Genomic DNA, 27,779 nt, shown 5'->3' on the forward strand with positions numbered 1-27,779 from the left:
TTGACTTGTCTTGCCTAGGCTGCCGCTTCCGCACACTCTGATGAACGCGTCAGACGACGTTTATAATACAGCCGAGGACGACAGCAGGCAGGAATCCTTTATAGCTTCAGCCCGTGTGCCGCTGCTGCTTTGCTCTTTGGGTTTTTGCGCGACAGTTTTACAAATAACCCCTCCGGTACAGCATTGCCATTTGTTGGCCATCCAATTTTCAGGGCGGTTTCTTTTATTGTGCACGCATTACGCTACCATCGTTTGTTTGCTTTTCTTTGAGATTTCTCCTCGATTTATCAATTTAAATTGCCCTTTAATTTGGCCAAAAGGATAACGTTTTACTCAATTTTTGCCGTCTCTATACCCAATTTTGGCCTCTTTTTTTTTGGGGGGGGGGGGTTTCATTTTGATTTTTCGCTGATAATATTTTTCTTTTGCGCTGTCGTCGGGTTGTTGTTGTTGGCTCGGCCGTCCCATTCAACCTTGCAGAAATCTTGGCCGTGCTCCTACAAAAGGGAATGTCTATCGATATACACGCACGGCAGATACACGTCAGTCTTTCCCGATTTGGTTCTCGTTCGTATGACTCCTCCACACAGCTAGCAGTAGAATACCAATTTTATTTATATTTTATTTATATTTTATGATTATTAGTTTTGTTGGCTCTTATTGTCGGTTAGTTTGGGGAAAGAGGAGAAGACGAACGTAGATGGATTGGCGGGACCTCCCTCCGTTTTCCCTTGCATTCAGCGAACGTGATCACATCGTAATTTTTCTTCTGGAAACGAATTTTTTGTTGTTACTTTCAGCTTTTTGGGAATTCATTTTTAAATGAGGCCTCGCTCTCTCCGTGTGCGTTCAGATTTGGACATCAGAAAAGCGAAACCATTTTCCGTTAAGAAAATCCAATTGGGAAACAAAAAAAAAAAAAAAAGAACTCGTTTTTCATCTTGGATTTGATTTCATAAATTACAAATATGACTCACATCCAAACGGACAACGATACATGATTAACATAACCGGTTCTTTTCTTCTTTTTTTTTTCATGTGTGTTTTATTCAAATTTCTCTCTTGCCATGGCTTTCCGTCGTTGTAAAAATCGTGACAAATTTTATTCAGTCTCATTATTAAAGCAACTCTTAATTTTGTTCTAAAAAATATATTCTTGTTTCAATTTGATTGATTATAACATACGCTAAATGGCATTTAACGTTGACAAGGATTCCGTCATCAGATTGAAGGGGAGGACAATCATTTCGATTATGCAAATTTTTTATTGTTTTTTAAATGAAAACAAAAATAATTTAAAAAACAAAAAAAAAAAAACGTCCACCTTTTGTTCTGTTACGTAATCAACTCGCCATTCCTTCCGTTTCACCTGGACGGCTATAATTGACTTCATTTCGGCCAAAGATCGAAATCCTAACAAAACGAGTGACTCTCCAACCGTTTCGAATCCTTTTTCGTATTGTGTACTGTATAAATCGAGAAAAAACAAAACAAAACAAAACAAACAAAAAGAGTGAGGGAAAGAGATATACGGTCTAGAGTTTGGGGTGTTTTCCGGTGGTGAAATCCCGCCTTGCTGCTCTGACGCCCCTCCCATCACCACCACCTCGTCTTGGACATGGCTCTCACTCTGTGCTGTGTGTGTGTGTTTAGGTCTCTCTCTCTCTCTCTGTTGTGTTACTCTCACAGTTCTGCATACCTCCCGACATTCACGCACGCAGCAGCACTGTATGTACGGTGTGTCTGTTTTCTCCCGAATTTTTCGCCCTGCCCCCATCCCATGGCCGCCATCTCTCTTTCCAGCATCCCCCGCTTTGCTGCTCCTGCGCCCTTGTTTTCTCGCATTTTGCCTCAGTTTCACTCGGCGGAGGAAGGAAGGAAGGATCTGCTTTTTGGTCGGTAGCGGCGCTTTCGTCGTTTTCTTATTTCTTTTCCCTTCGCCACCCAACCAAATATCCCACACACACACACACATTGCGTTTGTGTCGTTTGTCTCTGTTGTATGTGCGGTGTTGCGCTGTGCATACGGCGGGTCAGAAACACGCTGTTACGAAAAAGAAGAAAACTCTTTTGAGGACTAAACGCAAATTTGGTGTCGCATCATCGACAGTTGAGTGCCGTTAGGCTGAGAAAAGGGAATTGTTTTCGTTGATCTACCAATGAGGATTCAGTTGAATTGAACTGGCCAACGAGCAAGTGGAAGAGGACACCTCTAAACGAGTAAGAGTGACGTGAGTGAATGCAATTGTTTTGAGTTTGTTTTTCCCTTTTTTTTGTTTGTGCCGAGTGAATTTGTATTTGTCGTCGTGTAAATCGTTGGCCCATTTTCAGACAGTTATCTCTCGCCCAGCTAGTTGCAAACGGGAGACTAGCACGCAGTCATCAGATTAGTCCGTTCCCTCGCGATTTTGATTGCAATCATTCGATAATTGGTTATTAGACAAACAGGCCCTTCCAATGTAGACATTCTTCAAATCTTTCCTCTGCAATTTGACATGATTACAACAACGATTTTTTGTTTTTTTTTTTTAACAAACAAACGAAAAAACAAAACATAAATTGACACACATTTCTATTTGATTGACTACCTCCTTTCAATGAATCGCCAATCATTTTCTATTTGACACATCAAAATGACATAATTCTGCAATTAATTAATAATTTTTTTTTTCTTTATTTCTCGTACAGGTCTGTTTTTGGGGGGGAGGGAAGGCATCGCAGAGAGGCTGTGTGTGTGTGTGTGTGGATCGGTGCTTTTTCCCTACTACCCCCAGTGTGTGTGTGTGTCCTGGACCCTGCCGCCGCCTCCGAAAACTCCGCCAAAAGGGGGAAGGAGGAGAGGGAAGAGAATGCGATCAATACGTAGGCAAGACTTAGACGAGAGTAGAGAGAGAGACGAGTTGTAGTGTAGTAGTTTCTGCTGCTGTGCTCATAAGGTCCCCCTCCCTACCAACAGCAGCAGCCTCTCTCTCTCTCTCTCTTTTTACTCCCCCCTTTTTTTTGCTGGAAACTGCTGGACCACTCCCCAAACTCACGCAGCATACATTGCGCCTTGCTATCCCCAACCGAAAAGGCTTTGACTCGATTGGATATTATTGTAAATATCGTGAGACGGGGTGGGGTAAAGAAAACAACAAAAAAACGGACAGATGGAAACAACGAAAAAAGTGAATGGGTGAACTGGAATTTGTGCGATCGACTCTCAAATTATCGACAGACTCGTCCCTCGTTTTGTTTTCGGACGGCAAGGGCAAAGAGATCGGCCGTGTGTGCGTGTGTGTGTGGGGGCTGCTGCTGCCGGATTAAAGGCGGCATGGTTGAAGCTGCATATTGTAAACGGCCGTCTGCATGGCGAGCCCAGCAAGAGAAGACAAGAGACGAACCGTGTGCATGAAGGAGAGAGGAGGCCGCCGGGAAAAAAAAAACGAATCAGGACCTTTCTCTCAGCACCAGCAACCACCACTCCGCACCCGGCGCACCGTCAGGTTTTCTCTTTTTCTTCTCCCCCGTGTGGGCGTCTTTGCCACCGCTCTTGGCCGTCGCTGAAATTTGTTGTCTTTAAAAAATAAAAAAAAACGCGCAGCGGGGAGGAACAAAAAAAAAATAAAATAATAACAAGCACAAATCTTTTTGAGATCGTTTAGTGTTGGTGCGTGCCAAAAACAAACGCCGACTGAACGAAGAGCACAGGTTCTTTCCATTGCGGACTGGTTTCTTATTTCTGAAAAAAATTCTTCAGTTTCCAGCTTCACCCGGCTCTTCAATTTTTTATTTTTTGCTCCGGTGTTTGTCAGTGCGAAAGAAGAAAGAAAGAAAAAAAAAAAATACGGGACGAAGAAGAGGGAAAATAAAAACTCTCGAGTCACGTGATGTGGAACCCCAGTCGACGGATCAATGACCAGCCATGAGCAAGGAGGAGCAGCAGCAGAACTACTCCTTCCACTGTGTCGGACTGGAAGAGACGACGACACCCCATTGGAATCATTGATTTTTTTTTTCTCTTCTCTTCTCTCTCTCTCTCTCTGCTCCTCTTCTTCTTCTTTTCGGGGCTATACAACAACAACAACAACAAATGTTGTCTCTCTCTCTCTTCTCCTTTGAGCAATGAAACAAAATTCGATAATTCGATTTTAAATAAGAATTTCGATTTTTTGTTTTTGTTCCCCCCTCCCCCCTTTTTTTGTGCGTGTGTGTGTGTGTGTGTGTGTGTGAAAAAAAGAAAGCCATTTGGTTGTTGTTGGGCTTCGCTGGTGTGCTTCGTGTCCAGTTGGAAGCATCAAGACACAACCACCTCTGCTATTCTACCTGTCCGTTACTTTGTGCGGGGGTGTGCGTGTGCGACTCGCAGGTGTTTCTAGTGGGCGCACATACAGTCGGTGCTTTACAAGAAAAACGGCTCTGCTAGTTATTGGACATTGGGAAGAATAAGGAAGAAGAAAAAGTGCGTGCAAATCAATTTTCTCCGGAAGTGAAATCACGCGCGCAGAAAAAATGGGGAATCGTCTGAGTTCGTGCGGCCCGCTCATCCGCAAAGCCTATCGCAACGAGGACACACCGTGGCAGAATTCACGCAAACGAGACGGACATTTGCTCAGGTAATTTTTTTAAAAAATATATATCTATACATTTTCAATTAAAAATAAAATAATAATAAATAATAATTGAGTTGAAACAAACGGCCCGGTTGGTGGGGCGACAATTAGACTTCCTTTCATTGTTTTTGGATTTAGAGGCCGGCATTTTTGTTGTGTGTAACACACACACACACATCCGTAATAGGAAGCCGAAGAGTCAGCTGTTGTATAATGAGGGGTGGTAGGGCGCTATGATCCAACAGTGCGGCCCAACTATTATTATTTTTATTGGCGGGTCAGCTTGAAGCCCGTCTATAGAAAAATGGGCCGGATGCCAGCAAAAGGTCCCCCTCTCTCTTTAAACTGTTGATGCGACACGCACGCCAGACTTGCACACGCGTGTAGACTAACCCGGCCTCCTCCCATCATGACGAGTCCCATATTGCTGGGGCTTGTCTTTAAAAAAAAAAAATTGGGGTTTCCAAAGGTTTATAAATAAGGTCTAAACCTTTAGCGTCTGTTGGTTTTCTTTTTAAATTTGAGTGTGTAGAGTAAATGCTTTTTCTTTTGGAGGGGGGTTGTCTTTCAGTGACAAGCATTTGACGAAAGCTCACAAACTAGGATTTGAGGTGTTGAGTTAGAAAGAAAAAAAATCGTAAATGAAAAGCAGCTAAACAAGTCACGTCTTTAAACTCGACGATTCAAATTGAGTGGCCGAAATGTTGGCGCGCTATTTGAATTGTTGGCGTGAACGATTTGAAGTTGGCGCGCACAAGACAGTTAAAGTGTGTAATAGCCGTCGCTGTTCTGATTAGGAAATAATAAAAAATAAAAATGTCTTGACACAATAGGAGGAACGTCGCAGCTGAATTCTTTTGTATTATGTGGGTGCAACGAGAGACACGAAAAGATCCATTTAAAAAAAAAAAATTCTTTTGTTTTTTGTTTTTTTTTTTATTTCTCCCACTTTTTAGATGCGGCCATTTTTGCAATGAGAAATCCACGAATTGCGCCGCTTCACGGTACAAGAGTCTCTTTTGATCGCGTTCCTTCTGAACGCGATAAATATGCAAATGCGTAGGGTCCCCTTTACAAAATATTGCGTCATTCTCAACACTTTTTTTTTTTTGAATGGAAAAATGCAAGAAATATGCGTCGAATGGTATTCGTCAATTTTAGGATGAAATGGTGTCGAGAAAAAAAAAAGAAACCGAACGAAAATCAACATGTATAGATTTACAATCGGTTGTCTGCGTGTCTAGCCAAATATGGTTGCGTTTTTTGTTGTTGTTTTCCAATCGATACGATTTTTCCCTTTTTTTTTTAACATTTTTTCCTAGTGGCAATATTGGGCGTATTCAAAATTCCCGCCCATTTTTTTTTTCCTTTCCCGGTTGTGTGCGTGTGTACAAAATTATAACCGCACCCGGTTATAATTTGCATGCGTACACCTTAGACGAAAGACCGACAACCGGTTTATTTGACCTTTTCGATTCTCTATCAATTTTTGTTGTTGTCTTTTTTTAAATTTGTAGTACCCTAAAAAGAAACTTAAACAACTTGTCGTTAACTCTTTTCAACATTAGAATCGTCGTCATTTAAAAACCAAAACCAAAAATTTGAATTTGCAAGTGTTAAACCATTGCGGCTGTTTAGCCCTACATTCGCTGTGATTTAATTTTTCTTTTTTTGAAAAGTTTTCAGACAATTTTTTCTTTAAAAAAAAATGCAATTCCGGACATTGCGCTAGTTTGATATTTAACACAGAAATTTAAAAACATCCGCTTCTTCTTTTTCCCGCCTTTTTTTTTTTTCGAATCAAATTCAAAAGAAACTGGGAAAATGGTCTGAGAAATAAAAAGAAAAAAAGGATAGAAACTGATATGAAATGCTGTTTTTCTTTTTTCAGCGCACCATTGACTCTATTTTCTGCGTCTTGTGTCATTCACTTCCCTTTTCAGACGGGCCATGTCGGAAAAAAAACGTTTGGCCGGCTGACTGGCTATCTTTGGCTCACTTGGCAACCAAATAGAAGAAACTATTTCGTTTCCCTTTATTTTATTTTGTGTGTGTGTCTGTGTGCGGGGGGGATTGCAGGATCGATTGATTTGATGTTTAAAATGTAAAGTTCAAATTTGTATCAAAATTTAAAGCAATTTCATTTGATGCCCTTTTTGTTTAGGTTGTGGGCGGAAGTGTTCCATGTGAGCACGAGCAGCGCTGGAACGGTGCGATGGCAACAAATCTCCGAGGATCTGGTGCCTGTCAACATTTCGTGCATCCAGGATCAGCCCGACTACGTCTTTCACATCACCGCCTACAATTCGCAAGTGGACAAGATCCTTGACGTCAGGCTCACTCAACCAGGTTTGCGCCTCTCCCTTCTCCTATTATTAATGTCCCCCATCAATATGCACAAAATGAAAGACTTGCTGGACGTGCTCTTTTTTCTTCTTCTTCTTTTTAAAACGGTGGCTTTTAGTGACATCGAATTGTTTGTCGCTGTGGCCCCACTTAATCAACCAGACATGCAACGGTGTGTATAGGATTTTAGCGGCACAGGAAACTATGGACTCGTAATCAACCTCTTCTTCCAGATCTAAATAGAGAGAGAGAGAGTTATAGTAGACAAGATAGCACTTAAATACGTTTGCCGAAGAGAGACAGACTTTGGATATTCTTTCCCACACCGCTATTGCTTCCGTGCCGGCGTGTGGCATCCAATTAGGTCCCCCCCTTTTTTTTGTGTTCTGTGCAGCCAGAAAATCCTTTTTTTTTCTTTTTATTTGCATGTTACTGTTAGCGAAAAAAAAAAAAAAATTGATGTAATGTTAAGGAAACAAGAAGCTTTACGGGCACCATTGGCTGTTTCGTAAAGCCCATCATATTTGCGTGAGGATACGCATTATGTATTTTGAGTTTTAAAATGGTGAACTGCAGCCAACAGAGGGCAAGCGATCCAGCCAAGTGTTTGTCATCATGAAGGAAAAATAATAATTCATTACTTGGATAGAATTTCGATGTATTTTAAATGTACCTCAACTCAAACAAAGGGATTGGGGCGGCCGGAACTTTTTGTGTGTGTTTATCGTCGGTTCGAAATGCGTCCGATTCTCGTTCGACAAGGGAAAGACGAGGACAAACTCAGACGGATCCAGTAGTTTGTTTTAAAAAATCAAATCAAAATAAATGAAAGTTTGAAGCTGAAGCAGATGTACACACACATGTGTATTTTAGCTTTTGTTTCTTATTGCGTGTGTTAATTTGGATGTTTTTTTTTTCTAACGGACTTATGTATGAAGGGAGTGGGCGGGGAGGAGTTTGCCGTGACGATGCCCCTGAGCAAATGCGGTTCAATCGGCTAATTCGTTAATTGATGAGTCGGGGTCGATGATTCCTGACCGTAGATCATAACATCTCATTTGGAATTCATGTATTTTACATCGATATATATATTTTTTTAAATGATTGTCTATTGATTTATTAATGATTTATTCAAAATCAACAATAGGTACTCGCATTGGACAGGCTTCCGAGTGTTTTGTCTACTGGAAGGATCCCGTCACCAACGATACGTGGGGGCTCAATTTCACGTCACCGGCCGACGCCCGGGCATTCCGCGAATGTTGCGTAAGTTTTTGTTTCTTTGCGCATCTTTGTCTCATAGTTATCTAGGGTTCCTTGTCAAATTCCAGGGTTTTTCATTTCATTTGAAACGTCAATTTTCAATTTTAATTCGGTGAAAAAGACTAGGGTCGATTGTTTGTTTTCTCCTTTGACATTTTCGTTGGCTTTCCTTATTTTTTTTATATTTTTATTTATTACCATTGGCGTGTGGAATTGAGATTTAAATTATTGAAAGTGAATACTATATACCGGGCCTGCACGTTCTCTTTTATCGACCTCATCGTTCGGATGACGCCATCCAGCAACAACAACAACAACAACAAAAAATGCACTTGAATGGTTGGAGGCTGTTGTCGCACCTCCTTCCTCTCCCCCTCGTTCGATTGAAAAGTTTCCACCGGGTGTGTGTGGGGGGGGGGGTAGGAGGAAAGCTTCCGCCATTCATTCCAATTGAGAATGAAGATGCCACACACACACACCCACCAGGAATTTCCAGTAATACGTTTGTGTGTGTGTTTTGAGGTTATATTGTTGATCCTTCGTAATCGTTCTTTTTCATAGTTGTGTATCAAGTTCTTTAATTGCCTCCCTCTTTCTTAGATCAAGAGAAATGGACAATAGCTTGACGGGGGGAGACAAAGGCCATTATTAAAATTTTTTAAAAGATTTTTTGATTTTACTTGTGTGACGGATCGATCGAAAAGCTTCCTATCTTGAGTGGACAATTTTTATTTTATGTTGTGTTATTTCAGTTGGACATTTAAAAAGAAAAATTAAAGAATTTTAAAGGGGAAGCTTTTGGACGTGTGCGTCCCATGACCGACACATTTTGAGCCGGCCGGAATGGAATTCTCATGAAAGAGCGCGAATGTTTGTATTTCTTTTTCAAAATACGAATAGACGAAATGTCATTTTTAGAAAGAAAAGAAAAGAGCCTTAAACGACATCAAAAATCACACACAAACATTAAAGTCGTTGTCTATCAGTCATTTCGGTTGTTGTTGTTGTTGTTGCATTCTAACCATTTTTTTTTTGTCTTCTTCTTGTTCGTTCTCTGCGCAAGGCTTTGCCTTTGCACAGCAACGCCGACTATTGATCGTCAATTGAATATTGAGCTATATATACAGCTAAGAGCAAAGAGTGTGTGCCCCGTTTAGAGGAGCATCGCCCACAAGCAAAAGAGTCGACGACGAGTAATAAGAAAATAATTTTCCTCTTTTTTTTTTTCTTCTGTCCTTTTGCTTTCCCCTCCCCGTTGATCGAATGTCAACTATAGCCATCGTCATAACACCAATATTACACGGATACGAACATGCGAGCCTTGAATGTGCCCTATGGCCTTGTTGGCGAGGTATTCCCCCTGCGGCAAGGGTGTGTGCCACACATTACGTACGAGACATCATCAATCAAATCGGTGACTCAACTGGGGTTAAAATATTTATTTAAAAAAAAGTGCTTTATCGAAAGACGACACGATGGCCAAGAGAGTCCCCCCCTTCGTGTTAATGGCTCCTCCCACTCTTGACGGGTGTATGACTGTCGATATTGACTCATCATTGAAAGTCTGCAATGCATATTTATGCAGAAAGAAGAAACAAAAACAAAATAAAAATGCAAAAATGTTTAAATTGATGATTTTTAAAAATATAATTAATAATTTTGAATTCTGCCTTTTTTTTAAATAGTCGCCGGCTTTCAAATTTTCGCGCAAAGCTTCGTCGTCCTATTCATTGCGGCTGGAATCTGGACGTCAGAAAGATCACCAACGGAGTTTGTCGGGTAAAAGGAGGACGAATTCGACTCCGGCGTCGCCTTCGCACGCCACTAGCAACGCCGCTGCAGGTCACCATCATCACCATCATCATCACGGAGCGTCTTCCGGCCCGGCGTCTGCGGCTGGATCGGCCGGCGGCACGGGTCGTGAACCGCAGTGTACGTGCATGACGCCCGAACAGTACGCCCGTCTAAGAGCGCAGGATCCCCGATTCAGAGGTATTCATTTTCTCTTTGTCTTTATCTTTGCTTTTTTTTTTTGGCTTTTGGAAGAATATTTTCAAATCTCATTTGAATGTTTTTAAAATCAAATAATAGGACTGTAGGGCTAGAGGTTAAATAAATAAAATAAAAAATAGGGCGTTTGCAAAGGTGCGCTATTTGAAGTTTTTCGTGATCTCGCAAGAGGAAAGGAGAGGGTTGCTCCGGTGGAACAAGTAATCAATACCGTCGGGATTGTTTCCGGATTTCCTATGTTTCTTTTTTTGTTTTTCATTCTTCTCTTTATTATTATTTATTTATTTATTTATTTTTTGCTTGCTAGTCTCCTTCATTCCTTTCCGCTCGCAAGTATCTAATATTGTGCGTTGAAACAAAGAAAAAAAAAGAAAAGGAGTTGAGCTGGTTCGGCCTAAGGCCACCCAAGTCTGTTAGTAGAAAGAGAGGACGCTGTGTGGTTAAAAATAAAAATATAAAAAATGGGGTGTACGCACAACAACAAATCAATCCGTGAAGGCACCGAAAAACTGTGCCTGGCCATCTACTGAGCGCCGAGCTAAACGCAATCCGCGATTCATTTTCATGTGTCTTCTTTATTTCCCCCCCAAAATAAGAAAAAGATGGACAGCCACATTATTCTTGTCTTTCTGACTTTGATGATCTCACTAGTCGTTATCTCATCCCCCCCGACCCGAATAATCAAATGCCATTTTCCTATTGTCTTTCTATATCTTGTTGTTGTCAAACATTCGCCAAAAAATTAGTTTCAAAACGATGAAACAAAAGAAATAACGAAAGCTTTGAATTTCGACAGCCTCGTTGACTTTGCCGCGGACGCAATCGCTGAAGAAACCGTCGACGGCAGAGACGGTTGCCACGGCGTCGGCCAGCACAATGTCGTCTAGCAACGACGTCGTCGTCAAGGAGGATAAAGTGTCGCTCGGCGCCAATTCCAGCACGTCCGTCTACGACAACGTGCAGACGACGACGGCGGCAGCGGCAGCGGCGGCCGCCGCTAAGAGAAATGTCGCTGCCTACGCAACGAACAGACCGACGGGTGCGACGACGCCCGCCGCCGCCGTTGAAGCCGACGTCGCCAGCGATGCGGCGGCTGCGGCCGCACCGTCGGCTGCTCAAACGCTGACGGCGCCGATGAACGCAGTGGCCGCTGCGGCGAATTCGGCTGATTTGCAAACATCCGGCGGATGCGGCGTCGAATCGAAATCGTCTGAAACTCAAACGATGACGACGCAAACGACTCAGACTCCGGCCGCTGCCGTTCCGCCCGCCTCTTCGGATCATCAACAACCGGCGACGGCGTCCTCGCTCCAGTCCATTACGCACCGGACCAGTCAACAACCGCTGGCGCTACCTAACGCCCCGCAACAACAACAACAACAGCAACAACCGGTTTATCCGCATCAGTATGCACCGGCGTTCCAGCAACCGCTTTACGGAAGCGGGCAATCCAATTATTATAATCAAATGCAACAAGGAGCCATCCCGAGGACATATCCCCAACAACAACAGCAGCAGCAGCAGCAACAACAACAAGCCATGCCGTATCACGGAATGCATCCGCAGCAATCGCAGACGTTGAACCGTTCCGGCTACCCTTACGGTGTTATGCCGCAACAGGCCAATTACGCGGCCGATTTCGGTGGCACCCTTCCGTCAATGCCAACGCAAATGCAGTACGCCAATCGATCCGACTCTGGCGTCAGTAGCTATCACCATCCGCATGCGGCTTCTGTTCATCCGCACCATCATCACCAGCCGCCGCAACAGCAACACCATCATCCGTACTACGATCGGGCCTATTCGGTGCAGGGCGATGTCAGCAACGACGTCATGATGCAGGACATGATGAACCAAACGCGGCGATCCGTTTCCGGCCGTCCGCCTCATTTGCATTCGGCCCACGCGCATCATTTGAATCGACGCGATTTGCTCAGCTCCAAATCGGTGGATTATTCGGGAATGGACGGACCACCGTCCGGCTCGGCTGCCGCTGCCGGATCGTCTAACGGGTTCTTCCAGGACGAGCACGATCAGCCGATGAGGGCGGCGCGCAGGCATCGCAGCCGCAGCACGGAGAACGTGGTGGCCAACGAGCTGGCCGTGACGGGCAATCCGGTGATGGCCGGACTGGGCAGCGACGTCCTCAAGCGGATGCTGCAACCCGTCCAACAAATGGCCGGCCAGATGGCGGCCGGATTGAGCCCCAACGCGTCGCCGTTGACGTCGCCAGAAATGAGTCGACGCGGCACGTCCAGTCATCGGCCCATCAGCGACGGATTTCAATCGGAACCGGAAATTAGCAGGTAAACATTGAACAAATCATTTCCGCGTTCAAGAAAACTTTAATTTTGAAATAATAAAAATGAAAATGAAACATTCAAATGTTCATTAGCAGTCGGACGCCGAGATTTTACGCGCCGCTGGCCAGGCCGATTGGCGCCAATCCGAAAATGGCCATGTCGCGGACAATGTCGTACGGAAGCGCTCGAGTCTCATCCGGTGTTGGGCAACCGCACCAGCAGCATCCGCACCAGCAGCAACAGCAGCAACGGTCTCAGAGTTTCGCATCCGATTCGCTGCGCCAGAACCTGGAACGCAATCTCTACCTGGACTTTGACGGACGCGCAGACGCCGGATCGCCTTCGTCGGACAACATGCTGTTTGACCATCACTTGTGCTACGCCACGACGCCCAGTTCCAGCAACGGCAATTCGGACATGGAAGGCAACAACCCGCTGCCGCCGCCGCCGCCGCCCATGGCCGCCGGCTCGGCCGGCATGGGTTCGGCAACGGGTGCGCGAAGCAACAGTGGCACGCAGCAGGGATCGGTGGCCACGTCGCCCACGTCCAGGCTCTTGCTCGAATACGAGATGCACCTGCGCAACACGCTGGCCAAAGGCATGGACGCCGAGAGTTGCAGTTTGCACACGTTCGAAGCTCTCCTTTCTCAGAGCATGGAGGATTTAGGTAATGGTTGATTCATTGATTTGATTTCATTTGGTTTTGTTTGTTTTAATTTGATTCCCTTTTTATTTTCTTTTTTATTCTCTTCTTTATTCTTTTATTTCTATTCCATTTCGTCTTCCTACATAACCACATTGATGATGTGTTGATATACTCGGGTTGTGCAACCATCTATCTTTCTCTCTCTTTCTCTGTGTGTTTGTGTATGTGTATGTACACGTATTTTAATTACGACGACCACAACAACTACAACTCGCACTTCTCCCTGTTGGACGATGTTATTGTCCCGTGTCGATCCATCCATCATATTTGTAGAATCGATAATCCGAGCATCCTCCTCCAAGGGCAACGGCTATTCGTCTTCCTCCAGTTCGGCGGTTGTGCAACCGCAACGGCGGATCCTCTCCGAAGTGGAGCGCATCCAAGAAAAGTACCGCGGAGGGCGAGGGTTAATAGGTACATATGCAAATCACATCCATCAGTGCAGGCAATCAATTAAAAAGAGAATAAAAATGAAATTCATTCAGAATTAGACGAACGAATATTTAATTTAAAATTAAATTAAATATAAAATTGACGAATGAAGTTTCGAAAAAAAAATTTTTTTTTTAATTAAAAAATTTTTTTTTGCTTGACCTGCTGTTGTGTGCTTGCCGTTTCTTGTCCGTCTACTTCCGCTTCCATATGTTAACATTCGTCGATTATCTTTTTTTTTTTATTTTCAATGAAACAAACAAAAAAAAAACTTGAAATTGAGATGGAAAGGAAGAAAGAAAGAAAAATATGCAAATTGTGTGTGTGTGTGTGTGTGTGGTGTTTGTCCAGTAGTTTGATGGTAGATCTCGCGATTCGTTGTTGAACTTGGCTGTTGGCAAACCTATGGTGGTGGAGGGGTAGGAGAAAAGAAGGCGGCGATTATGGACGCAACGTCATTTGTTTGTCTGGATTTTGTATGGCTCGTTGCCCGGTTATTCTGTGTTCCATCCTTTTGCATTCGGATCAACTAAAAATGAAAAGGAAACTCTCCATATTAGTGCAACACAATAGAGCAAAACAAAGGTGGTGCTAAAACGTTAGGCCAAGAAGCATAACACGATAGGAGGCTTGATTCTAATTTATCTTCTCACTACTCTTTCCGTGCCAATTCTAACATTCCCCTCTCGCTATTGATTGTCTTGTGTTTGTGTTGTCATGCCTATTTTTTTCATTTGGCTATCTCTCTTCCATCTATCGTCGATTTAACGCATATCGTTTCTCTTTTAACTCCACACCAAGCTTCATCCGCAAAATGCATTCGTTTTGCGAATCGTACTTATTAATGAACCCAATTGATTTGTTATTCTTTTCTAATTAATTAATTAAGTTTTTCTTTTTGAAATAGCAGGTGCACCTCCGCCAGGTCCACCGAGTGTTCCGTCGTCGTCTCGTAGCGTCGACCGTTCGTCTCGTCTGTGCCGCAGCGAAACGGCTCCGACCAACGCCAATCACCACCACCACGCGCAGCAGCAACAACAACCAGCATCGGAAGCCAACCGATCGTCTTACTACGGTGTAGGTGGAGGAGCTGATTTAGAGCGCAGCATTTACTCCGAACGGGATCGAGGCTACCTGAGCGATATGAGTTCCCGGTGAGTTTATAACTGAATCATTTTGTCTTTTTTCCCTTCATTCTTTGTTGTTGTGGCGTGTAGTGACGTAACACCCGCAGCGAAATTAGATTGGGTGTTGGGTCTACAAGGACGAAGACGTCTGATTTATTGGAAGCGAATTGGGCGTAGATAAATATTGGAAGCAATACATCTTTCGTGACGTCACAAGCTCCGCCCCATCGCCCCTATCTAAAAGCCTCTAGTCTTTTTTTTTTATTTTTACATCCATCCCCCACCCAGCCACTCTACATATTTATATGAGTTTTTTCTTGCATTTTTTCATCTTCTCGTTCTCGTGTCAATATTTTCTCGATTTCGTCAGGTTCGCCCCTCCCTCCCCCCGTTACTTAGGGTGACGTCTTTTGTACCACAAGTTTTTCTCTTTCTTAGATCTATATATATTTATAGATGGATAGCTTTTATTCTTTATCTCTTTTGCTCTATTTACACTCATACACGCTCTGCGGTTACCTCCCCCCAAAAAAACGCCATCTTTTATGGGGACACGCCCTCCGCACTCCCCCCCTATCGCCCAACTGGATAATATGTAAGTATAGAGAGATGACTGTGGACGGCCCGTCGTGTCGGAAAGCATCTCCCGCTGGGCTTCTTGTTTGCGTCTCATTTTCTCTCTTTGAGCACTGCCTCGAAAGCAGAGAGGTAGGGGGGGTGAACAAAAGCGCATCCGTAGACGGTAGCGATAGTCGCAATCTATAGAATGTTGTTAGTCGAACAACAACAACAACAACAGCATCCATCACGATTGTGTTACTCCCCACCTTTAACCGGAAAACAAAAGGAACAATGTCTTAACGCGAAGAGAAAGGGAAAATTGAATGAAAGTCTAATATGCAATGCGAGTGGAACATAATGCATTTAATTCTTCTATTATTATTCATTTTTTTTTTATTATTTATCTATTGAAAGGTGATGATCTAATATTTTGTCTTTTTCTATTCTTTTTTGATTTTTGATTTTGATTTTAATTTTGGTTTGTTTTTTTTTTTGTTTGGCTTTTGGCTATTGGCGATTTTCTTTACCGGACAGGGCCAATAGTTTCTACGAGAGACAAGACAGTGTGCGGTCGGGTTACCTGAGCGATCGTGAAACACTAGCCGGAGGGACAAACCGTTTGGCCGGTTCGGCCGCTGCGTTGTCTGGCAGTAGCGGCAACATCGTCGTCCAGCAACAGACATCCATCGAGAGCAACGATTCACGCCTTTGCTACTTGACTTCGTCTGAGGTAGGACACACACAAAATTTAAAAAAAAAAAATATTCCATCTCTTCTTATTCAATTAGGAAATGTTTTCTATTCGTTTTTTTGGGGTTTTTTTTTTGGTTTTTGCCCCGATCATTTGGGATCTCTCCTTTTTCGGCAATCAGGCATTTTGAATCACTTAATTATTATGATTTTTTGTTTGTTTTTTTTTTTTTTTTAACTTGATTTTAATGATCTTCTCCATCTGGAGAATGAATGAAATTGTTTTGCGCTTTCCGCCGATGTCATTTAAGATGTTGATTTCCGGTGTTTTGTGGAAATGCGGATTTAACGAGGTCGTAGGGGCGCCAACGCGGCCCAATTCAAGTGAGGGATGGTGAGCGAGAAAACACGCCATGTTTTTTTTTTTTTTCATTTTTTTATGTGTAAACAAATGATGAAAATCGGGGCAGGGTTGACAGGTTTGATTTGAATGGCAAGACCATCGCAGCTTCCCATCCGTTTCGAATGCGATGTCGTGCGCGCGTCCAGCCAAAGGGTCCAATCAAAATGTAAGTTTGTTCGTTCCCCTCAACGCGCCGAGTCTCTCGAGTCTTTTCATTTCTCTTTCTTATTTTGTTGACGTGTCCATTTCCCCCCGGTGCGTGTCGCAACATGCGACATTGACGCATGTCGCGTCCCCGTGGCCGTAATGATGACGATTGCGCTCCATTGAACCACTGAACAGCAAAAGTCTTTTCTTTTTTCTAAATATTTTGAACAACAACTACAAATTTAAGTCCCATCGTTGTGATGGGCGCGCTTTTTGAATTTAATTTTTGAACCTCTTCCCCTTCCTTTTTTTGTCCATCAATTGATTGTAATGTACGTCGGGTGGGTCGTTCGACAGGTTCTCACGTTCTTTCTTTATTGATTTTTTATTTTTTTTTCTGCTGGGCTTGCTCAGTGCTGCCGCCTTCCGTCACCCAGCGATGCCTCCATCGTTAGACAATCCGCTTTTCCCGTGTGCGTGTAAAATTGATCGGTCTCAGCGTGCACTCGTGAATACACTATTGGGATAGATCTTGGGCCGGCTAGGCTTGCGGTTGCCATGGAAACGCTTACGGTAGTTTCACTAGCAACAGTTATGGAACGTAACCTAATCGGGCGAGAAAATTCGAGATAGGATTTGAGTTTTGAAAATGTTAAAAGATTTCTTCTTTTTTTTTGGTTTTTTTTTTTGAAGTTTTCTTTTGCGTATATAGGGGGCGAAATAATTAATGAGATGCATTTTTCATAAATGACGTGCTGCTGGGGGAGTAGTAATTAAATATAAAAGTACGGCATTTCTCTGAAAAAAAGTTCGTTTGCATCGTTTCAGCCACAGTCTGTAGCGCTATTCAATTGTTTCGACGCGCTCGACAATGATTGGCATCAAAATTAAAAATTCAAAACCAAATTCGATTTTCACACGCCCCCCCGGTCCCTTCTGAGATGCCCAGACAAGCGCAACGCGCACACTGACGCAATCGTTCTGGAGGACGTGTATGCACAGGAGCAAAAACTTGCTTCTTTTAGACACACACACACACACACATTTTTATTTCTGTCCAATTTGATCCTATGTGAGAGACGTTGTATATATTTGGTGGTGGGGGGGGGGGGCTTTGCGTGTCCTGTCTTTCCCGCTGTGCAAATGTTTGTTCCATTTAATGGAAAAGGAAATGTACCGCACTCGTCTCTATGTGTACTCTCTGCATCCCGTAATCGCCCCCGTCCTCTTTACCGGACTTTTTTTTTTTTTTTTATGAAAAATGTGGACAGACGTAAGAACGAAAAACTTTCCACCTGTTTTCTTTTTAAAAACAAAAATTCCCGTTTTTGTTTTGTTTTTTACAAAATTTGTGTGTGTGTGTGTGTGTGTTGCGATCGCAGACATCGTCACACTAAAAAAAAAAGAAATTTCAAGTTCCGTTAGAATTTTATTCTTTATTTTCAAATTTTCATTGGGATAAAAAAACAAAAAAAAATAATCCTGTTGAGATGCCCCCTGGCGGTAGTTGTTGATGTTACCTTGGGAGGCGGAAGAAAGAATAGAAAAAAAGAAAGAATAGAAAAAAAGAAAGAGAGTGGAAAAAGGGGCGAAACCCCGGCGCGGGCGCACAACCACACACACACACACACACACACACACGCGTCCTTGGGTTTCTCTAACATGTAATAGTCTTCTCCCTCCTCCGTGAAGTCTATCGGCGAGCGGGGGGGTCGGCAACTCCGGCAGTGCCTCAGTCCGAGACGGGATTGCCACCAGTGCGGATGTGTAATTTCTCGTGCGACGCCAAAGACACGACGTACAAATCATATCGACGCTCTTAGCAATAGGAAGCTTTGGCGTCGCTCTCATTCCTCAGTGTGTGTGTGTGTGTGTTTTTATTTAAAATACCGTATACAACATCGGTATTAACAGTGTCACTGGAGGCTGTCGTTCATTTGTTTTTCCCACTCTTCTTTCGTGGCCGTTTGTGTGTGTGTGTGGTGGGCGTCGTTGTTATTGTGCCGGCCGACGCTCTCCACTTGCCTAGTGTAACAAACGGGCACGTGTTGTAAATGGCAGGAAGAGAAGAGTGACGACAATCCCGGAAGTGTTTCAACAATCGCCCAATCCATCAGCAGCGAATAGGAAAAAAAAAACAAAAGAGTTCAATCCATCATCAAGAGTTATTTGATTATTATTATTATTTTTATTATTCGAAAAAAGAAAGAAGGAAAGACGAAGCTGAATAAGGAAATGATTTCTGTTTTGCATTTTTCTTGATCATCGATAATCGACACAAGGAGCTTGTCTTTTCCGTTGACCTTCCGACTAGAGAGCCAACACGCTCCAATGATGACGTAAGAGCCGTTTCATTTTGTCTTCGGTTGCCTCAACACTTGACCATTAAAAACGATCGAATGGAATCGGCCGCGGAACAGTGAGAGATAGAGACTTGTTTTGTTTTTCTCCGTACGAATTTTAATCTAGCGCCCAACTTGTTTTTCAACTCAAACAACTCCAAAGTTTGGACGCTGACTTTGCTGAAAGTTGTTGGCTTTTTCATTTCAATTTTCTCTTTTTCTTTTTCGTTTTCGTTTTTTTTTTTCTTTTGAAATTCCCGGGTTCAACTGCATAGCACACATCAGATGCACTTAAACAGATTCATCGTTTTGTCTGCAATTTTTCCTTTTTTTTTAGAGACGCGCGTCTTTAAACTTCGCTTTTCATTTCTCACATTTACGTTACGTCAAGTGGATCCCCCCCTCTTTTTTTTGTGCAATTGCGAAAGTGTGTGAACATGTAGCGCATATCATCAGTCACGATGTTTGAGAAATCAACTTTTAGTTGATGGTTGAATCTTTCTTTTCTTGGAATAAGGAAAAAAGAAAATCATGTTTTCTTATTCCTACCATTTCATCTACTCGGCCAGTCCTCCCCGTTCCCACCTTTTTTTTGAATTATTATTCGGCGTGACGACGACGTCGATGACGTCAATCGATGCCAGATTTTCCTGCCTCTTTTCTATCCTTCTCGATGAGGGAGAAAATGAAGAAGAAGAAGAAAAAAAAAACCAATTACCTGGGCGTCTTCGGGGCGCGCTCCACACAGCGGCGGTTGTTGAACAACTTGAAAACTCGTTCAAGTCGGTCGATGTTTGTGTATTTTTCGTTTTGCTGGCTGATGTCGCACGTCTCCAATCAAAAATCAAAGGGGGAAAACAACAAGAAAAACGGGCGTAAATCTTTCAACATCCAGCGCCCCATTTTTCCCCAATCACTTTCGTTACATTCTTCAGTTTCGACCCATCAACTTAAAAATAAAAATTGACTTTACCTTATAAAGAAAAAGAAAAGAAAAAGGGGGGGAATCAACCGGTCCGACTCCACTTATTATGCAAATATGTGGCTGTGATGACGCTGTGGGTTTCCCAATTTTTTGTTGTTGTTTCTTTTCATATCCCGACGAGCTTTTTTTCTTTTTCTTTACGGGGGTCGCTGTGTTGATACACACACACACACACAAAGGCCTCATTTACAATCGCTTGGTTGATTCCCAATTTTTTGTTCTTATTTGTGAGACCAACATCACAAACTCTCGGGTCTTTTCTCGTCGATGTTATGTGAACAGTTTGCCCCTTTTGTCTTAGATCATCCGTGTGTGTTCCATCTCTGCGCTCTTTCGACCATTTATGGCTCTGCTATTGAAAAAGGTGGAGGATTTTCATCAGGCCCTCTTTTATTTGTTGTTTTCTTGGCAGCCGCTTATTCTTCGTCTTTTTCCTCTGGGTTCTTTTATTTTTTATTTTTTTTTTCTATTTTTGAGATGGGCTAACAAAAAAATTAAAACAAAAAAAGTTGGGCCGCTGACGTCGTCGACATTGTTGTTGATGTCGGTCGTCTGCATATTTGCATACCAGAGTTCGTCGACTATATCAAACCCCTCGTGTTTTTTTTTTAAAAAAAGAATATCAAGACAAACAGCCCGAAATGGAGGCAGAGCAAACTCTCCGTCGTTCGTTTTCAAAAAGGGAAACGTCTCGGATGTTTCGTGTGGCTAGAAAACAAAAGACGCGCGATCAAAAATTATCCAAAGGCAAACATTTTTTCTTGTTATTGCATCGTACCTTTTTTAAAATCGTCATTTCCATGCCATGTCTAGTTTGCCTCTTTTCAAACGGTTCAACGCAAACCCCCTCATTTCCAATTGGTTTCAAGTCACAAAAAGAAAAACGTGGCCAGACAATTTCTCATTGGGGATCGCATCGAATGTTGACCCAATTCGGCTGCTCAGTTCGCCAATCGCTGCGCCATCTGAAACTGCAAACTCCGTGATTGAGCCATTCCTCTCGACCTTTATCCTCTCACTAGCCTTCCTCTGTGTGTGTGTGCGTCCTAGCAAGAAATCAATGCTCGCAGAGAGAGAGACACAGCGACGATGTTGGAATAGGTGGCAACCTAGCGTACGATGATCGAACCGTATCCACACGGCTGGCCGTCTTAATACTAACCTCCTTCTCTCTCTCTCTCTCGCTTTCTCTCTCTATTTCCTTGCAATACTAATAGCTCCGGCAGCACGAAGCTCTAGCAGTTTGTAGACGTAGCCTTTATAGAAAGAGCCTATATAGCTACATGGGAGCTATATACGAGCCACACCCCAGCATGCTCTTATTACTCGTATTGATCCGAAAACTTGCCTTACGTATTAAGGCTTTTGGGAGCCTCGCTGCCGAGTCAACGTCATCGAATACATCTGGCAAGATGGTCCCACAATTTATTTTATTTCTTTCTTTCTTTCTTTCTTTTTTAATATTATTTTTAGAGGTTTCCACCCATCGCTAGTTTGCTCTCTCTTTGATTGCCGGAGTGAGTCAATGTTGACGACATCAATCGTCCATTAGTAACAGTAGTTATAAAGGAGGAGCTCGCATTTTTATTTTATTTCCTTTCAAAAAAAAAGGTCCTCTGACTGAAGCCAACAAAATAAAAGTGCCTACTGGTATTATTATATTTTTTATTGGCAAGCTCCTAATCAGCTGAGATATTATACAGCCCCCCCCTCCTGCCATCTATATGTAATATCGACGGAAGTACAAGTATTTTTGCGACGGCTCTCCGATTGGCCGTCGACTACATTCACTGGTGGGCTTCTTTTTAAGGCCAATCTCGATGATGGCCCACTGTGGCTTTCCGTGTAGTTCTGTATCAAAGCGTTGGCAGAATGAGGGACGTCGAGAAAAAAACAATAAGTCCAGTACGGCAGCTAATCTCTGGGCCGAGGCTGGATACGGCAATATATAAATCTCAGAAGAAAAGTGTGGCGTATGTGGAACCAGCGGAGCGTGAATGGACACACGTGTCCATTTACGCCGAAAACTGATGGCAGGAAAGTGAACTGAAAGAAGAGGCATTTGTTTCATTTCGGGTAGAAAAGAATATCGAAAGAAATGGGTTGGATATATTTTTATATATTTTTTTTGTTTTGGCTTTAAAGAAAAATCATAATAATAAAAGAATGGATTGCAATCTGTTGTTTTGTTTGGATAACAAATATACCCCTGGCTGTTCTATTTTATAGATGGTGCAGCCATGTCAAAGTCTCATGATCAAAATGACAAATACTGGCGTCTAACTATTGTTAGTCTGTCTTTTTTACATCTTTGACTGCCATCGCTGTGTGATCAGTGTCAATATTGAACGTCTCGTGATGAGTCAGCTGCTTGTCGATCACCATGTGACTCTCCGACCCAGTTTATTTTTTTTTTTCATTCGTCTAACTGTTTAAGACCATATTTACTCTTTTGTAGATCATTGTGTGTGTGTGTGATTGCAGCTAGTCGAGATTGTCAACACAAACGGAGTAAAAAAAACAAAAAAACATTCGGAATTCGAGACCTTCTTTTTTTTATTTTAAGGCTAAATGGAAATACTAAAGGCGCAGACAAATATCTTTTGTGCTGTGTACAGAAAAGATAGAGGGAAGGAGAGCTCGTTCATCAATCACGAACCACTCCCATTCTTTTTTATTTTTCTCGTTTCTCTTTTTAACGTAAAAAGAAGAAGAAGGAGCAGCAAAATATGACGACAAAAGGCGGGGAGTGTTGGCTGTTACCGTGGATCTACTTGTACGGAAACTTGACAGGATCCCTCTCGCTCCTGAAAGATGGGATCCAATTCTTCTTCTTGTTTTGCTACCCATTTTTTGTTTTGTTTTGTTTTGTTACGTGAGGTGCATTCTTTTTTTACTCGCATGTCACAAAGGTTAGGAGCTTTCCCTCTTGACATGGAGAAAATGAAACAAACACAACAGCAACAAAAAAAAAATGTTCATCATCATTTTTCTTTGCTTGGAGGTGAATTGAATGCCTTTTTTAATAACAGACCAATCAGTTTAAACGAACGACGTAAAAATTCTGGGGTTCTGAAATAAAAATGGACTCTGCTGCGTCCAGTGCAGGAAATCAATGTAGCCAAATCCCCCTGTCAGCTTACAAGACTGGAACTATCTCAGGCGGAGTAGATACACCAATAGGGTCGGTTACACGTGGCGTATGCGCAGGGAAGGTTTCATTTGGTCTTATGACGTGGTTGTTTCTGAAACGCATCGTTTAAACGACTGTTTGTGTGTGTGTACTATACAGAGAAGGGATCATTACGTGTGTGTTTGCACTTTTGTGTGTGTTACAGTCGTTCACGAAGGGCCACGTAGACCCTGAGATATGTGCCCTCCTTAAACCATCATGTTTTATGTGTGGGTGGGGTTGGGGATGTAAGGAGACAATACGTTCACCGATCGGAGAGAACAGTCACGTGCGCCTCTGCTGGCATGTGAACAACAAAGTCGTTACACACTGAAAGATAACGTGCGATTCGATCTAAAAACTAAATGTCGATAGACTGACATCCATTTTTGTTTTCGAATCATTGGCTACCTGCCTTTTAAAAATGGCCACATTGCACTCGTTCTTTTCCGTGTTGTTCCCACCCACCTCCTCTTTATATCCGGATGAAGGTAAAATGTTTCATCATTCATCATGACACCTGAAAAAAGAATCCGAGATTTCTGATGAAAAGCCCCTTTTTATTATGATGATGATTCTTATTATTCTTATTATTCTTTTCTACGCGGCACAAGCAGAAAGAAAGCCCATTAGAGTTTTCACAATTTATAGCCATTTGATATTGATCCGTCGGCATCTTAGCGCCAGTGCGGAACGTGTAAGACGCGATCCATTAATGCGTTCGCCTGTCGTTGTTTGCTCGTTTCGGTTGCTCGCGCCTTTGTCAAGCCACTGCGCGAGCCAATAAAAATATCGAAACGACGGATATTTATATGAAAACTGGTTGAAATTCCAGCCGCCGCAATTGCACACCGCGCGCACGATATCCCTGAATCATTCGCCTCTTTTCGTCGCCCATCAAAAAACGCAAGAAAATGTGTCACAATCGTTGCCATGCCAACGATGTGCGCTACTATAAAAATACCTCAGCACATAGTGGCCTTTTTTTTTCTTTTTCAGAAAGATCTTTCGATTCCTTTTTATCGATCGTTTTCTTTGCGATTTCGATCAATAGACATCACCCCCTTTTTTTTCTTTTAATTCAGGGGATTGTTGGATTTTAATTATACGGTGATCAAGTTGTATTAGCTGCGAGATGGTAGCGCATCATTCGGAGAGGGGGCAAAAAAATAAATTAATTAAGTGCGCGGCAATTGATGGCGATGATGATATAGTTTTCTTTGCATTAACAGTTGCACTTACACGTGTACCGCATCGTTTATTAATCTCTTGGGGGAAGGGGGGGCGTGTTGTCGGAAATGCGGATCTTTTCTTGACTTGTTTCTAACCTGCGAAAAGCAACAACAACTTTCAGCCGCAGTTCTCTTTCATGTAGACAAGATAGTAGATCTGCTCTATTCAGATTTGATGTAGAAGTCGAAATGATACGCCGTTTATCTCTCGTCCTGTATACGCGCCATTCCCGTTCGTCTGTTTTCTTTCCTTTCTTTTTTATTATTTTTGTACTAAACGACTGGAAGAGATCAAGAAGCTACACGCGTCTATATAAGAGAAAAAGATAAATATCTTTTATATTTGTTTGTATTTTTTTACTATGATTGTCCGCGTGGTTTTTTAAAATTTCTTGTTGTCTTCCTTTCGTTTCCCCCCTCGATAGACTTAAGAAAAATAGGAAGACAAAATTGGTTATAAAAAAAGAGAAGAAAAATGTGTTTTTTTTCGAGAGTTGAGAGTCTCGTCCGACTGATTCTTGACTTTCCCCCCGTTGTGTTGTTGTTTGCTTATTATTGTAGTTGATGACATCAACTCGGTCCATCGCATTCGCCAACAGTCAACAACAGATGATCCGACGCGGAGACAATTTGAATTTTTAGAATAAACGAATTTCACCAAATAAACGAAAGGAAACCAAGAACAAGGAGAAAACCAAATCAACATTCAAAAATGTATTTATAAAAAACTCGTCGAAAAGAAAAAAAAAAAAATGAAATAAATGAAGAAAAAAAAACCAAAAAAAAAAAAACTTGACCATCGAAATACGAAGAAAATCCACAACATCTACCCACGAAAAAGAAATTGAAATTTTCCGGATAATTTATTCAAAAACAAGCAAAATAAAAATAAAATCCTTCCCCACCCCCCAGACGTCCCTCAAAAATCAAAAGAAAAAAAATAGGATGGATCAAAACTAATCCAGCCATTCGAAGAGGAGAAAAACATTTTTGTTGTTGTTGTTGTTGTTATTGGTGGTGGAGGAGGAATTATTGCTGGTTGTCATGGCAAGTAGTTTCATTCCCGGCTTGACGACAACAACAACATCGCAACAACAACAGGGCGGTGGCAATGCAGCAACGACGTCCGTCATGTCGATGGACACGCGGAAGAGCAAAAACAACAACAAATCGCATGGCCAACACGGCGAAAGTCTGACGCTGGGAAGCGCAGGATCGGGCGTCCGTCGCTGGGCTCATCGTTTGCTTCAGAGGGGCCAATCGTCGTCGGCCAGTACGCCGGCCACTCCGGTCGGAAACGGAAGCCTACCGGGCGCGGTGGCCAACAATTATTCGGCGTCGTCGGCCGGTGCGAGCAACAACAACGACGCCAGCACGTCGATGCGATTCAAGACGTTGGCCGGATTGACAGCAACGGCTGCTCCTCCTCCGCCGCTTCCGCCTAAAACGACGCGATCCAAACCGATCCCGCCTCCCAGGACGAGTTCGTGCATCCATCCGAGTCCCGCCCCGGGCAATGAAACTGTCAGACCTTGGCCGTCGTCGTCGTCGACGGCTGTGCATCAGGATTTCATCCGCTACGGGAATCATCCGCCGACGGAGACGTCGGTGACGGCCGCCTTGATGATGGCCCAGCAGCAAGCGGCTGCCGAAGACGCTCATTCGACTCTTCCGTCTTCCGGCAACGTCAAATCGGTGCGTTTCGGTCGACAGCAGCAACAACAGCAACAACAACAAGCGGATGAGCCGCAACGGACGGGGCCGGAGAAAGACGCTCTGGCGGAGGCCACCATCGGCTTAGAAATGGCGGCCAATTTGGCCTTGGCTTTCGCCCGAGACGTGCGTCGTGAGAAATTAGCCGATCCGTCGAATGAGCAGACTGGCCAAGTGCAGCCACAACAGCAGCAGAGTCAGGCGGCGGTGAAGCCGTGCCGGCCCGTACGTTCGATGCCTGCCGATTGCTCGCCTCGATGTCATCAATCGGCGGCCGCCGTTCGAACGACGGGCCACCAACAGGAAGTGACGCTGTCTGAATTCTATCAGCTGTTGCAGTTCGTAAGTGGACACGCTCGAGGCCTAGGTGGCAGCAGCAGCAACGTCATTGTGAGCAGTGATCCTCCGCTCGTTCGTCCTCCAGTTTCAAGTGCCTTAAACGCCGAATCGACAACAACAACAACAACAACAACAGCAGCATCCAAAGTTCCATCCGTCAGCAGTTTAACGACGACTCCATCGTCGCTTCCGTCTTCGCATCCACTTCCGGCTGGTTATTTGACAGCGCGATCGTTCCGCCAGTCGACCAACAACAGCGCCACCGCTGCCACGTCCAGAAAACCGCCTCCGCACGACGGAGGCGACGCGCAACGAGCGGCTCCATCGGAGCGCAATTTCTCGGCCAGCCGGTCGCATTCGGTCGAAGTCAATTACGACAAGTGCGCGATGGAATGTCAACATGGCGCGCCATCGTCTGCCGCTGGCACCGCGTCAGCTCCACCTCCTGCCTCTTGTTCCAGCCATCACGCCCTCAAAACGCGTAGTCTGCCGCGAACGTGTCACCCGCCGACCTCTCACGGCCGAGTGGAGGCGACGGCTGGCGCGCCAGTTGGCCGCCACTGGGCCGAAATCTTGGCCCTCATCACTCAATTGCTGAGCGGCGCCGATCGATACACCAACTCGTTGAAACAACCGACGCGAGAAAGCGGCGGCGGTGGCGGCGGATCGGCCGGAAATGATCCGATGGCCACGACGTCTGCGATGGGCGACGCTTCCACACCGCCTTGCCCGACGCCAGTCAAACGACAACAACAACAACGTCGACCAGCGCCCGGCGCTTCGCTGAGCGATTCGGAAGAAGCGCATCTGCGACGGCGACGCCAAGCGTCGACGACGTCGCCGACGCCGGCGCTGAATAACGCGGCATCATCGCGAGATCAACGTCACTACGATTCGTTGAGAACGCCGCGATCTTCGTCGAGGGCGAGTAGCGTCGCCGCCAACGATCGATCATGCGAAACGGCCGCAGGTGGCGGACATCAGAGTTACTTGGCATCGCTGTCTCAGAGGCTGCAAATCGAGCAGTACATTGTCAAGACGTTGACGCATTTAACGAAATCGGAAAAGGGGGTGGCGGACGGGACGGCCTCTGAATCGGACAAAGACGCGACGGATGCAAGCGGATGCGGATATATCGAATGTTGGGGCTCGCCGGAACGCAATGGCGGCCGCTCGTCGGCCGCTGCAAACGCGTCCAATCAGCAGCAAATCAACAGCAGCAACGTGGGTCTAGAGCGGGCGTTGCTCCGGCTGGACCAGCGGATGCGAGCCGACCGACAGCCCCGCATCTACCAGCACCATCACTGGCGGATCACACCCGCCGAATGCAACGCCCTCTTTCTCTGCAAGGTATACAGACCGAGTGACGGACGAGTTTTTTTTTTTCTTTTTTTTTTTTTTTTTCAAACAAAAACA

At 44.0% G+C, this 27,779-nt stretch overlaps 1 protein-coding gene across 9 annotated transcripts in view; it reads left to right on the forward strand.

The window, feature by feature from the left end:
* The window catches only part of LOC116921361, a 44,958-nt gene that overhangs the window by 2,036 nt on the left and 15,143 nt on the right, over positions 1-27,779 (forward strand). Inside the window, exons 1-10 of one of the 9 annotated variants that reach the window (XM_045171633.1) lie at positions 1,178-2,231; positions 2,689-4,595; positions 6,757-6,941; positions 8,086-8,204; positions 9,887-10,193; positions 11,008-12,517; positions 12,607-13,181; positions 13,494-13,634; positions 14,560-14,806; positions 15,875-16,070. In XM_045171633.1, the coding sequence (XP_045027568.1) occupies positions 4,492-4,595; positions 6,757-6,941; positions 8,086-8,204; positions 9,887-10,193; positions 11,008-12,517; positions 12,607-13,181; positions 13,494-13,634; positions 14,560-14,806; positions 15,875-16,070 (3,384 nt within the window). In that variant the 5' untranslated portion in view covers positions 1,178-2,231; positions 2,689-4,491. Of the gene's footprint in view, positions 1-1,177; positions 2,232-2,688; positions 4,596-6,756; positions 6,942-8,085; positions 8,205-9,886; positions 10,194-11,007; positions 12,518-12,606; positions 13,182-13,493; positions 13,635-14,559; positions 14,807-15,874; positions 16,071-18,268; positions 18,920-24,872; positions 27,714-27,779 lie in introns of those variants that run through there. The other 8 variants (XM_045171632.1, XM_045171631.1, XM_045171636.1 and 5 more) reach the window with 8 other exon arrangements.

The sequence above is a fragment of the Daphnia magna genome, linkage group LG4 (genome assembly GCF_020631705.1).
Source record: "Daphnia magna isolate NIES linkage group LG4, ASM2063170v1.1, whole genome shotgun sequence".
Lineage (NCBI taxonomy): Eukaryota > Metazoa > Arthropoda > Branchiopoda > Diplostraca > Daphniidae > Daphnia > Daphnia magna.